The following is a 14,491-nucleotide window of genomic DNA, read 5'->3' as shown; positions in this document are numbered from 1 at the left end:
CAGGGGGTCGGACTTGAAGATCTATAAGGTCCCTTCTGACCCTACATCTATGATTCTATGAAGTGGGGTGGAGGAAGCCTGCAGTGAGGACTGGGAGCTAGAGTGGGGCTGGAGTCTCCTAGCTATGCATCCTTCTCAGCCTCCCTTCCAGCTGAGGGGACAGTGGAGGGAAACCCAACCTGGGCTTGACTCTGCCCCCAGATCCAGAAGCCATGCTCTTCCTTAGGCTTGGGGCTCTCTGAGGAGAGTGGGAGATAGAAGTCCACAGCAAGGGGCTTGGCTCTGCCCCTGAAAGCTGGGAGCAGGCCTGGAGTCCCCTAGCAACAACCCCTTCTCAGCCTCTGGCTAGCTGAGGGTGGAGGGGAAACCCACCTTGGTTCCTCCCACAGAGCCATGCCCCCACCTAAGCCCCTAGGCTGGATGGGGTGGGGCTACAGCAGGTGGCTTGGCTCCACTACCCCCTATCCCCCTCAGAGCTGGGGTGGGGCTGGAGTCCCCTAGCTAGACCTCCTTCTCAGCTGCCAGGCTGGCTGATGGGAGGGGTGAGGGGGCTTGGCTCTGCTCCCTAGAGCCAAGAGCTATACTCCATCCTCAGCCTCCAAGCTGCCTCATGGTGGGGGAAGGGGGACAGAAGCCTGCATTGGGGCTTGACTCTTCCCCCAGAGCTGGGAGCCATGCCCCCCCATCAGTTGGCCTGGAGGCTGAGAAGCAGGCATGACTAGGAGACTCCAGCTCTGCTCCTGGCTTGGGGAGGGGGGAGGGCAAAGCCACGTCCTGGTGCAGGCTTTCCCATCCTCTTCCCTCAACCAGCCCAGAGGCTGAGATGGGGGAAGAGCTAGGGGACTCCGGCTATTCTCACAGCTCTGAAAAGCAGAGCCAAGGCCCTCACTGTGGGCTTTCTCCCCATCCCTCAGCCAGCCTGAAGGCTGAGGTGTGGGTGTGGCTCCCAGATCCTGGTTCTGGGGGTGGACACTAGCCTCACTGTGGGCTTCTCCCTCCTCAGCTGGCTTGGGGGCTGAGAAGGGGGTATGACTGGAGGACTCCAGGCCTGCTCCTGGCTCTGAGGGTGCCGAGCCAAGTCCCTTGCTGTAGGTTCTCCCCCTCACCCCCCTCAGACTGAGGAGGGGGCATGGTTCCTAGTTCCAGCTCCTGGCTCTGGAGGGGTAGAATCAAAACCCTGCTGAAATCTCCTGGCCCCTTCCCCCAGGCCAGCAGGAGGGGCAGGGCAGACCCTGCTTGCTAGAGCAGACAACAAAGGCCAGAGCTGCAAAGCATCCTGGGATGCTAGGGGACTATGAATTAACTTGAGACAGGAGGGGATCTGGGACAGTTCATAAACTGGTTTGACCAAAATCAGTTAAGTCTAATACTATTTCCAACTAAATTTATCTTAAACCAGTTTCAGCCATTTCGAAAGTTCTTTAAGTGCACTGAATTTCTGTTGTTATGGGTTTAAATCAGTTTCTGATAATTTAAATCAGTGTATATATAACTTCTGTCCCTAGCCCTATTGTCATTTTGAAATCTACAATATTATAACACCCTGTTGTTTCATAGGGGTAGAAAAAAACTCTCTTCAGTTTTACTTCCCACTGTTGCTCCAGCATGGGTGATTGGTTTTCTTAGTGGAACAGCAGTAGCTGAGAAAAATTAAGACAAGGGATTTTTTCTCTCTTTTCACACACTGAATTTCATTATTATTATTTTATTTTTTTTGCAGAATTATAGCAGTGGCTAGCTGTTTCTTTAAAGCTGATTCTTTTCATTTCTTACCTTCCAGCCAGTCCAATAGTCAGAGTAATAGCAAAAGGCCAAAAATGAAAGCAGCAGTCAAAGATTCACAGATGTTGGGTTTCCTAGTCGGCATGCCCATGGGAAGTACAAATAAAAGGGAGTGAGTTGGCATCTGACCTTGGACAGATATTAAATAAATAAATAAATAAAATAGAATAAATAAAATAAAATCTAAAATAAACAAAGTTGATATCAAAATGTTGCATGCTACCATCCACTGGTAGGTATAACATAGGTATTTGCATGGCACTTCATAGATTTCATACATGTTAGGGCTGGAAGGGACCTCGCAAGATCCAGTCTCCTGCCCAAAGGGCAGGAAGTCAGCTGGTGTCAGATGACCCCAGCAAGAAGAGCATCCAAGTGTTTCTTAAACGTTTAAGTGCTTGCACCACTTCTGGGGGGAGTCTATTTCCCACCATGCCCGGGGGGAGTCTATTCCACATATCTTACATTAGGTAAATTTAACCATATAGTAATACGAACAGGAGTGTCAGCCAATTACTTTGGACCCTGAATCAAGCTGCTGTATATCTGCCTAGGAAATCATATTTTAACACAATATTAATAACACAGTATTTCTTTCACTGTGGTTTTGGTCTTTCTGCTCTTTTCTGCAGACTACTTTTCATATATCCGTAGTACCTCTCAGAGATACTGTCTACATTGTTGCTATTTTTAGCCTGTTTTTTTAATGAGAAAGAGAAAAGGGGGCTAGACTAGGGCATTCTCTAGTCCCTTTGGCAGTCTTCCAGATGTTTTGGCAGCTGAAGTATTAAGTTAACTAGCTAGGTTGAGTTTAATCTCTCTTATTACTACCCTATGGCTAAAAAAGTATGATATGCATGTCCATGCCTACATTCTTTTGTAAAAAACCCTCTAAAATACTGCGTGATCTGTATGCACAAGGCCTGAACCTTTTTCTCTGTTCTATTCATCTGAAGGCTTATTCTGCCTCTCATTTCCATATTCCATTTAATCTTTATCTTTTAACATTATTTTCTCATAGTGTGCAGATACTTGTGTTGTATATCAAATAAAACATGTTCACATAATCAACAGTCTTCGTTGTGGGGGAACAGCATGAAATGAAAGTGCATTTATTGTACATTTCCTTATGTTTTATGTAACATAAGCAATAAGATGTAAATTTAGGGATTGATATGGTTTTCCAGTAAGTTGTATTTCTATGTGGCACAAATGGTTTGTTGAACCGATTAATAGGCATCTTTCAAAAGGAGATTAACAACTACAAAAACCCAAACAGAAGACAAACTTATTCATCTCAGAAAATAATAGAATTTGAGTGAGTCCTGATGGTGGGAAAATGAATCACTGTTTGCGGTTTGTATATAGATAGTGTCAGCAGGCTAGTGCCTTTTCACTTTCAGTGCTATAGACATGAGGGAGATCAGCAGGGCTACAAGGAAAACACTTGAATCTTTAAGACCTGTCAGTTCAGATGAGCATCTATTTTTACCATGGCAGAGCCCCAATTTTAATAGTGGTATTTCCTATGGTCACAAGACAGAATGGGGAGAATCCTTTTGATTGTGATTGTGATAGACATTGATGGGGCTGTGGAAGGAAAAGTTTATAAAAAACTTGTTTTTTATAAAGCTTGGGAAAGCTTGGTTCATTTACAATCAAAAATGTCTCAAAAGTTACCTGAAATAAAAACACACAAAGAATTTTTTAAAAAGTAGGACAAACACCCTCATGGCATAACTCTGAAGTTAACAATTGTCTGCCATAAGTAAATTTGACCTAGAATATTTTGCAGTAATAATAATAATGGTGATGATGATGGTAAGTTGCATTTATGAAATACGAAGTTGCAGTAATATGAGCAACTAGGTAAATAATCTAGATTCAAATTCTTTGCCTGGCTTCTAATTTACTATGTAGTTAATTATATCAGTAACTATTAAGATGGGTGATTGAAGAGTATTTGCCTGGTACTTATTCCTAAAAGCAATATATGTATACCTAACTAACAATAGCTACTAACTAGATTTTTTTTTAAATTGTTATAATTCTAATGAGTCTCTTTGAGGAGTTCCCTAGCAAGGTGCTATTCTTTACTCTGCACCCGTTTCCTGATGTACTAATTATGTGCATTTTCCCAGTACCACTTCAACCCTTCCCAGTCAGTCCTTGTCATGGAGGGAGATGATATTGAGAATATAAATCAAGCTCTCCGAAAGGTCTCATATATCAACTCTAGACAGTTCCCTACTGCAGGTGTACGGCGTCTTAAAGTCTCTTCTAAAGTCCAGTAAGTTGTATTAAATTAAGTTGATTATATCACTAATATTTATTAAATGAATTACTCTTTTCCTTTGGAAATATAAAAACTGAATTTTGATTCATAGATATAGATACATTATGCAATTAAATTATGGACATTTACTTTTGTGCTGAATTAATTTGAGGTTTTCTTATGATACTTTGCTTTCATAATACTGTTCTTGTAAGGGTAGTTTAGCTGTGTACAATATGGAGCCTAAAGCATTCAGTCTACTTTGAAGACTGAATGTGTTTATTATATAGCAACTGAATGTAAATATAATCCTTATTCCTTTTTCACCAATTAAAGTATCTTCTGGCATAGCTAGAGCTATGACTTTTAACCAGGCCTATTATAATTAACAGAATATCCATCCCGAGCGACAGTATCCCTAATGCTAGAAACATTCTTTCTGCTTGCTGCTGCCATAGTAGCATTGGAACCTTGTGGACTAAATAAAAATGAATGCATCCCACTGGTATCATTCCACTGTTATAATAAAACAATAACATTTTCACTTTGGCATAGCAGAAGACAAGTCTTCCATTTGTTGTAGATCCTGAACATCCATTGACTTCAACTGAAGTTGTGGGGTGCACTGAGCTAATAATTCATTCAGTTTAAATTATATAGTTAGGCTCTTCATTCACATGTAACAAGATAGTCATATTATAAACATTAACTATCAACCCGATTACTTACTTTCAGGTTTGCTAATATTAGTTGCTGTCTAAATAATTTTAACTATTGATGGCTTTGTTATATGCTGATTAAGCATCTAAATGCTACCTACATACTTACCTTATTAGGTATGTTGAACTATTCAAGAGTAATGAACTTTTTGTATGTGTGTGAAATTGGTAACTCAGAGGTGGTACTGTCACCACTAACACATGCAGATGGCTGCTTGAGTTTAGAAAAATATTCTGATGGAGAAGAGTATGTCATGGACTGAGCACAGTGCAAAGGTAGTTAAAATAAGGATGGGGTGATGGGTATAAAAATTCATCAGCCAGGCACTGGATAGTGGAATTGTGCATAAAAAACTGGGTTAGGGAGCCAAATCAGCTTGCTGTATAGCATATGTCTGTAACATAAAAAAAACAGTTCATGTGGTTAATGAATAATATATTTTTCAGATGTTTTGGTGAAGATGTCTGCATTAGTATCCCAGATATAGATGCCTATGTCATGGTGTTTCAGGCTAATGAGCCCAAGATTACAATAAGTGGAATGGATCACTTTGCTAGACCAGCTACACAATTTGAAAGTGAGAGAGGGGTGACTCTGTTTCCAGATATCAGAATTGTCAGCACAGTCACCAAAACGGAACATCCTGTGGACTTTAAAGAAAATGATAGAGGTTTGTGGATTTGTTTTCAGCACTATTACTTCTATTGTAGTAGTACTCTAAATAGGAATTAACATCTTGTGTTAGGTATACAGTACAAGCAAGTCAAGAGTCCCTCTGCTAGATCGTTGACTGTTTCGGACAGTGTTTCCCAACCTTTTCCATCCCATGGGCGCACTTACATGAATAAATAAAACATTATGGCACACCGGACGTGGGCGGCGGGGGGGGGGAGGTGGCACGTGGCCAGACATGGAGCAGCAGGGGGAGGGTGGCACAGCACTTGAATCGTTGGCTGGAGCTATGCCCCCCACCTGATGCTGCTGTGGACAGACAGTCAAATGGTGGGTGTGGTACACCTGTTCATGCCTGACAGCCCACCAGTGTGCCGTGGTACACTGGTTGGGAAACACTGGTTCTAGGAGTCAGATAATTGTAGTGTTGTATCTAAAAATCTTTTCTTTGGACAAGGTTAGAGAGTCTTTATCTGGGGCATAGTAGCAGAGTTCCAACAAAATCCACTAGCAAAAGTTCGTCAGACCTCTAAATGTCTGTTCTTTTGGAACAGTTCCCGTAAACCTTTGGCAATCTTGTTTACATTTACTTTTGAAAAGTTGACTTCTCCTTATTGTGGTGTAACATCAAATCTCATGACTTAGGGGGAAAAAGTGGATTCTATTCCTAGCTTTGCTACTGGCCTTGTGACCGAATCTGGACAAGTCATTTTACCTTCCTGTACCTCAGGGTTTGAATCTGTGAAATGGGATTAATAATATTGACCTCCTTTGTAAAGCATTTTTTTAAAATTACACATGAAAATAACTCTATAATAACCTATTACTATTATTAGCATTATTATGAATGTTAATAGAAATATTAGTATTCAATGGTAGGGGAACTTCAGGAAATACAAGTAAGGAGACTAAAATCCTCATTAAAAGGTCTGGCTTTGAGCTGTGGTTCTAAAGTGTAATTAAAAAATAAATAACAGCTGAAGAATCACTCTGAACAGCATGCATCAGAACAGTACAAGTAGCAACCATTCACACATCTTTAAGAAATGATGAAACCATTCATTAATGATTGGTAAGTTTAGGGGCATGGATTCCCTGAGGCCATGTTTCTATAATAAACCTAATTATCAGTTGCCTTAAACTATTCCTGTGCTCTAAAAAACAGAGAGTATTTTATGTCATAATATGCACTTCATGTGGGCTAATCCATCAAAAAGTTACCTGTGTAGCAAAGAGAAGAACAATTCCTTCTGCATGTTAAGGATGCTGCTAATAAATAACTGCATATCCATGAACATTAACAACTTTTTAGAAGTCTCCTACATAAGAATCTAGGTAGCATCCCTTTAAGTTGTTGAATTGCTGAGTCCCCAGTGTTAAATTCATTTATCCATTGCTTTGATCACTGCTGAATGTTTAAGCTTTGTTTTCAAATGTGACTATGGGACAGATTTTAAGGGTATGTAAGTTCTTGGGAATTAGGCACCTACACACCTATAAAATATGGCCCCAAGGCATTTTTGCAGGTTTGTTTTTGAGGAGTCTACAATCATTATGTGTGTTTAAAAACAGATGGTTAAAGTATTTTTCAGATGAAATGGTGCAATAATTGTGGGGAAAGTTTCCATTTTTGCAAACAATATTGAATTATGCATAATTACTTCATTACATGGCTTGAATAATTCTTTCAGTGGACTTAGTTATTGCATGAGAGATTGAAGTACAGAGGCTATTATAAATATTGCTGTATGTAACTTGTGTTAATTTTTCACTGATCTTAGAAAACTTCCTTAACATAATATTTAAAACTACATCACCAGGTGCTGTAAAGATATATATAGCAGAGTTGAGGGGACTAAAGCAATGATGACTAAGTCCTATATGTGTTTCCATGATCCTGGGGACTGGTCAGGTCTCTGGTATGACTTAGAATAGCCTTAAGGTTGTATGACTGAGTTAAGCTAGTTATGACTCACTATCCTAAATGCAAGAGAGGCTAAGGCAAAAAGTTCTTCTATTTCTGCCTCCTGCAAACAGTCCCTGCAGTCAAAGCCTGGCAAGGGGTGACAAAAGTCACTGTCATTCTAGAAATTCATCCTATGTAAGGAGCATCCTTGGGCAGTCAGTTAAACAACCTTTCCAACCACTTTGTGCCAAGTGGACCAGAGAATTGAAATCTTAAATCGACATGCAACTCTTTCTTCTATGACAGGATTTTTTTTATCCTACACTATTTGAAGAAGACACAGTTTGCAACTCAATTTCTTTAAGTCAGGATAATATGTGATTATTTGGTAATTCCATTTATGACCATACTAGTTCTTGGATAGATGGCACACCATTTTCTGTAATGCAGAGTTTTTTATGGGCCATAGAATCATTGAGAGAATCATGCAGTCATAGAAAGAAAAAATTATACTTTGAGTTCTCCATTCCTTGGCATGTGGAGTAATGTCCTGCATCAAGAAACACCAGGATGATATCAGTATAGTCTTCAAAAACACAATGTTAACATGAATTTACTCCAAGATGAAGTCTTAATTTTATTTTTCTAATATACTCTTAAGTGGTTGTTTTTATTGTGGTGGAGTATATCATGCATCAGTCTAGGTAGTCATGTGCTCTCATCACCACTGGGTTTGGGCATTTATGACTGCTTCCTTTTGATTCGCATACTATAGGTTGTGTTTGATACCTGCCAAAGACTATTCATCCGTTCCCAGTGCAAACTGACAGTTGTGATGCAAGCCACATTATACTAGCATGTGGAGGTGTTTCTCTGATTTTGCTTATTTCTGTATGGTGTGTTCTCTATGTTCACAGTCTATAAGCCAATTGTGTTAGAAGAAATGCTTCACAACTTGGATTTCTGTGACATTTTGGTTATTGGCTTGGAGCTAGATCCTAAACAGGAATGTTTAGAGCTGGATCATAAGGAAATTCAAGGAAAACATCTCGATGCCACAAATTCAACAACAGGCTATTCAATCTATGGTACGCTTATGGACGTCCCTTCTTTCTATTTCAATTACGTTTTTTCAAATGAAAGGGCTAGTTTGTTTTTTCCTGGTAAGGCTGAAGAGAACTTACCATAGACAAGCTGTAGAGCAGCTTGTACCACGGAAAAGCACAGTTTTACCCTGAGCTCCATGGTGTAGCCCACCCCTCCTGCCCCCGGTTGTAACTAGGGTGCTTACAGAAGTTTAGGGGCTGCGCTCTAACTTGTGGTGCTATACACAAAGTGCAATGAGTTAAGTGCCCCCTCCCAAGCCTTTTGGGTCATGGAGGCTCAAGGCTACCTGCACTGGCCCTGGCCAGTAAGTGGGAGTGCTCCAGCAGCCTCTGAGGAGGCTGCCACACCAGCCCTGTCCCCCAGCCTCCCCCTCAGCTCTGGCCACAGCAAAGCCAAGCCTACAGCTGTAGGCTGCCCCTGTCAAGAGGCTTGGGTGGGCAGACAAAGGGGATCTCCTTTCCCTCACCCCCAGCTCAAGCCTCTTGACAGCAGCAGAATGCAGCTGCCAGCTTGGCTCTGCCTTGGCCAGAACTAGGTTTGGGGCAGGGTGGAACAGAGTACCCTTGTTTCACATGCCCAGCCTGGCTCCCCCCTATACCCTAGCTGGGGTAACTCAGAGGAGCCCACGAGGCAAAGGGACTCCGTTCCACCCCTCAACCCCAGCTCTGACCATGGCAGTGCCCAGCTGGCAGCTGCGTGCTGGCTCCTCATCCTCTGTCTTTGCCCCCTGCTTTCCACCCCCCCGGCTGACAGCCCCAGGGGTGGGGCTGGGCCAGTGCTTGCTGTTAGCCCTCAAGGGAACCTGAACACTGTGCACTATAGCGCCTCCAGCTAATAGCTGATTTATCAAGGGTTAATTTTTCATGTGACCACCCATTTTAAAAGCACTCTGCAGCTGTTGGTGTGTGTTACGTCACGGCTGTAGGCAGTTTCAGGAGCCAGATCGTGTGAAAAATGTAACTTGTGTAAGTACCCTAATTCACCTTATTGGAGTCAACATCTGCAAACCACTTGCAGGGAAACAAGAGACTCCTCCACAAGCATACAGTGGAACAGAATCTGTGTTCCCTTTGACTGGAAAAACCTGTGACAAGTTGCATAAAACAGTATACAAGGAGAGGGGCTATGTTTGGTTACCAGCTCAGCAGTGACCACTGCCTAACCTATTACAGTTCATGTTATAATCTGGGTTACAATATTTAAATTATTTTTCCTCTATTTCTATGGAAATACGAGATTTTGTTGAAGTCCCTAATGTCCTAACATTTCTCTCGCTTAATTTGATGTGAGTTGGAATCCTTGATACATTCCTATTTTCATAATGTTCTGTTCAAATTATTGTTCTTTCTCATACCATGTAATTTCCCTGTACAGTACAATGCTTCTACAGTACAGTACAAATACAAGGGTTTTTACAGTGTTTGCCTTAAAGCACCCCTGGGTACTCATTAATGCTATGTTATTGATTCAGGTGTGGACACAATGAGAAACTATGAACAGGTGCTTCGACAGGTTCGATATCGTAATTGGCATACTTCAAACATCTTTGACAGAAAGTTTAGGGTGAAGTGTTCCGAGCTGAATGGGCGTTACACCAGCAATGAATTTAATTTGGAGGTGAGTAATATAAAGATGCATTTTTTCACAAACTTCACCAACTTAACTTTGGCAAACCCTATTTCTTTCCTCAAGGATTGAATATCTGTGTGTGTGTGTGTGTGTGTGTGTGTGTGTAGATGTGTACACTGATTAGTACATTTTATGTGCTGTAATAAAATAATAATAATAATATAAAAAGTTAAAATGTATCACCTGCCATATAATATATAGACCTGTCATGTCTTTAGTAAGGAAAACTGAAAGAGTTTTCATCTTTCATTAATGAGAGGTACTCAGCAACATCCAATGAAAAGGTGAACTTAAATATGACATTAATATACCAAATTACATTTTTCCCCATTCAGAGTGGAGGTTTAGGTTTCCCTTCCTTTTTTCCCCACTGCTTGCTTCCCACATGCAAGCTCCAATATATTTTTCAAGTTTTATATTCCTGCTGAAATGTTTCACAGGGGAAGCTCATTACTTTCCAGTTTCACTCAGTTTACTTTTTTAGTAGGCATTACTGCTGTTTTTAGTGCCACCAAAAGTTAGTCACTTGCAATAAGTTAAATGGTACATCCTTAATCTACTGATCAAGATCATCCAGGTGAATTTACTCCTCCTTAATCAGAGTGACCATAGAGGTGAGTTCAGTTTTTTAGAGAAATGAAAGTATCTTATTATGTTATTTTTAGGAATAGTAGGAATTAGTGCATATTTCAACTTCAGAATCAATATGCTGCTCATACATGGTCACTTACCACCAAATCACTGCATATAGAACAGCAAGTTTGCATGCTTTGTCTCACGCTAATGACACTAAATACTGTTGCTTCCTCTGCACAGTAATGTGAGATATTGCAGGTGATTGTAGAACTTAGATCAGCAGACTCTGCCTAGCATCAAGCAGGCTGTTTCAGCATGACCAAGAGCATCCTTTCAATTCTGTATGCAGTACTATTAAAAGCATCTCACCAGAACTTAATCCACTATACTTTTTCTTTGCAATGAATTCCAGAATGGTAAAATGTATCAAATTAAGATCCCCAGGATTAAACCTTTCTGTTGATTTGCAAAACATACACAGCACAGGGAAAAGGTATGCAAGTCCCATCCTGCTGTCCTTTCCTGTATCAACAGTAGGACCCAAATCCAATGGGCAACTTTTCTTGTTTTTTAATGATGACTTTATCCATCTTAACCGGAATTCATGTGTCAGCTGTGGCAGCTGTTAAGAGTATGCTCAAGTATTAGGCATTCCAAAAGGCAGGCTTTAAGACTAGATGGCTCAAAGTCCCAGTCTAATATGCCAACTTTTCAAGTATATGTTTAATTCTTCATTAGGGGCCACTAAGTAGAAGTCATTACAAGAAGTTGTAACAACTGTTTTGTTGTGGTTTCCCATTCAGCCATTGCTCCCCCTACTGTTCTGGCAGCAGCAGCAGCAGCAGCAGCAGCAGCTGGGGACCCTGGGGTGCCCCTCCTTTCTCTGGCTTGCACTTCCTGCCCTGATCCCAGGGCAATACAGCCCATGATACCCAGGCAGGAGTGGGAGTCTCTATGTGTTTTGTAGCCCAGTGGTGTGACTTGCATGGGCGTGTGGCCTCTGAGCTGCTTGGAAGTTGAATAGCCCTGATGTATGCAAATAGAGTTGGTAGTACTTGATAGTACTTCTTGCTATGGGGTTGGTTAATTATTGGAACAGGCTGCCTAGAATGATTGTGGAATCTCCATCATTGGAAACTTTTAAAAGTAGGTCAGACAGACAATTGTGTGGAATGGCTTAGTTATGAATGATCCTGCCTTGAGCTGGGGGCTGGCCTAGATGACTAACAGAGGTCCCATCCAGCCCCATTTCTCTATGTTTCTATGATTTTGTATTTCAGGGATGGCTACTTCTGTTGTTTTTTTCTGATTAGGATCCCAAATTATACTGGCAAAATAAGCTAAATAGTCTAAACTACAGAAAATGGTCCAGAGGTTTGAGAGATTCAATCTGTGTTCTAAAACCCAAATGGTATTTGTTCTGCCAGTGATCAACCCCCTAAAGATTCTGCATATGTTCTTCTTAGCTACTGCCAGGGGAAAACAACTCAAACTTTATTGAAGGCCACTTGAAAAGTTCACTTTCCCTTGGACATCACTAGTGGGATCGATTTTGATTGGATGAATGCTCTCAATACGTTTGTAAAAAGGATCTCTCATCCAAATTAATCAATTGCTCCACAGTGAGGACACAGGACTCACTGGTTTCTTTTTTTAAATCCTTTTTCTTTTAATAAAAAATTATGGCAGAGTACTAAGTTTGCCTTGGTGGGCCTCATACACCCTGCAGTCTGCGTGTTGTGCATAGCTGTTATATGCCTGACTCTATTATCTTCAGTGAAGGATGAACATGACCATTCATTTGGAACTAAATGAAAATTTCTATTGTTTCACAACTTAAAACCAAATTCAAATCACTCTTCCATATCTGGGATAGCTCCACAATACTAGGAGATGTAAATATATATCAATCACTTACATTAGTAGATATGACAGTGTACATATAGGAAGCTGCCTTCTTGAATAATTGAATACCATTTTTACACAGTCACTTTCCAGAGTAGACTTTGTAGCAGACATCCTGAAGACAGCTGAATAAGAAAAACTTTTATGTCTGAGTAAGTGAATTTACAGAAAAATTAAGAAAAGAAAGGGCTTACCTGTGTCAGTTTCTGAAGACAGGCTCAAAGGCAGAAAAGTGGACCAGGATCAGAATCTAAAATGTGTGTGCATTTGGATAGGGTGTTATTCAGTCATTTTAGAGGTAGAAGTAGTTTGCATATTTGGACCCTCCTTAACATTTCAAATTCTATAAATCTTTTGCAGTGTTCAGCTCTGGGCTATCAGTTCCATGCCCTTACTCTTATATGTTGTATGTTAAGTGCTGAAACAGCACACATAATGAAAACATGGATCCTATAGCAGTATAAAAAGGGCAAGAGTCTCTAACAGACTAGAGTAACAAATATTCCCAGAACAAATACATGAGCAGAGAGATGTTTGGCCTGGAAAATTGTCAATAAAATGAATATGAACCAGTTCCAAAGCTCAAATGCTTTTGCATACCTAAAATTTAGTTCATGCCAAATTATTAAATAAGGGCAAAACTCAGCTGCTGCTAGTTATTGTGCTACTGAATTCAACCATGCAGTTTGTTTACCTAACAAGGATAATACAAATACAAACAATGTTATTGTTACATTCCTTATTTTGGATGTGCAGCTATCAATTTTTGTGCATGAACAACTTACTTATAAAGCTATATGGATCTTTCCAAGTTTCCTTGGAAAGTTTAGAAATCATTTTACTAGAATAAAGTTATCAGCTTTGGCATGAATTATGGAGTTAGCCTGAAAAAATCACATTATTCATATTGGAACTGAAATTTAAAAAGTGAGGGCAGTGCTGGATTTAGGCTTAAGCTACTTAAGCTACAGTTTAGGCAAGGGTGGATTTAAGACGATTTCAGCTTGTGCTAATAAGAACTCTACATTCCCAGTCTTCCCCCTGCTCAAGCGATAAAACTACTGATGTCAATAGGACACCTTAATATGATATGATATGTACAAAGAGATGGTATTCCTTCAGAGAAAAGAAAAAAGGGGGTTCTTTAGCCTTTGAGTCCATTCAGAACTAACAATAACAAAGCAGCTCAGTAAAATCTTAAAATAGCCAGGGATAGGTTAGCTGGTTTGGGAAACATCTGATCCTTGTCTCTCTAATCTAAACACACTGAATTGTCATCTTATAGAGGAGATCTGTCTACTATCAAGAATCTGGGTTTTCTGTTTGTAGCAGAAAGATGTGGGAAAATGTGGATTTTCTTCCTTAAAGGAAAAATCAAGGATTTTCCCCTTTTAAAGGAAAAAACCTCAGGAAACTGTGGGATTCCCCTTGCAAGCTGACAGTCTTCTAGGCTGCAAGGAGCTTCTTGGAGCTGGAAGGTGAAGGGGGAGGGTGATTGGAGGCAGGGGGCACCACGTGTGTATGCACATGCACACACACGTGGCTGACATAAAGCCATGCAGGGTGGTGGAAACAACCCTGGCAGCTGGATACAGGTAACTCTGTGGGATAGGGTGGTTGGAGGGCCAGGGCCTAGGGACTGGGGGACTCCAGGGGGAGGTGGGACATATGTGTGTATGTGGAACAGGGGGTGAGTGCCTGCGGGGGCTGGGGGAAGATGTCCGAGTACCTCTTGGCTGCAGTGGAACAGGAGGGCAGAGGCAGTACTTGATGCCACCAGGAAGCCCAGCTTTGTGCTGTTGCCAGCAGGGCCTGCCCAGAGGCACCTGCCCCTCCAGCAGGGGAAGGGAATGGTGGTGGTGGGACTTTGGGGGTGGCAGGGAGCTGCGTGGCTGGGCTGGCAGGGCCAGGGGGCTGTG

At 41.2% G+C, this 14,491-nt stretch overlaps 1 protein-coding gene across 1 annotated transcript in view; it reads left to right on the top strand.

The window, feature by feature from the left end:
- CLSTN2 (calsyntenin 2) overlaps positions 1-14,491 on the top strand; it is a 520,261-nt gene that overhangs the window by 485,873 nt on the left and 19,897 nt on the right. Inside the window, exons 11-14 of the mRNA XM_019532561.1 lie at positions 3,924-4,072; positions 5,224-5,447; positions 8,273-8,443; positions 9,934-10,083. Of these exons, the coding sequence (XP_019388106.1) occupies positions 3,924-4,072; positions 5,224-5,447; positions 8,273-8,443; positions 9,934-10,083 (694 nt within the window). The remainder of the gene's footprint in view (positions 1-3,923; positions 4,073-5,223; positions 5,448-8,272; positions 8,444-9,933; positions 10,084-14,491) is intronic.

Source organism: Crocodylus porosus, unplaced genomic scaffold (assembly GCF_001723895.1).
Source record: "Crocodylus porosus isolate Cpor-Errol unplaced genomic scaffold, CroPor_comp1, whole genome shotgun sequence".
In the NCBI taxonomy this organism is placed as follows: domain Eukaryota; kingdom Metazoa; phylum Chordata; order Crocodylia; family Crocodylidae; genus Crocodylus; species Crocodylus porosus.
This window is presented reverse-complemented; position numbering and strand designations above follow the sequence as displayed.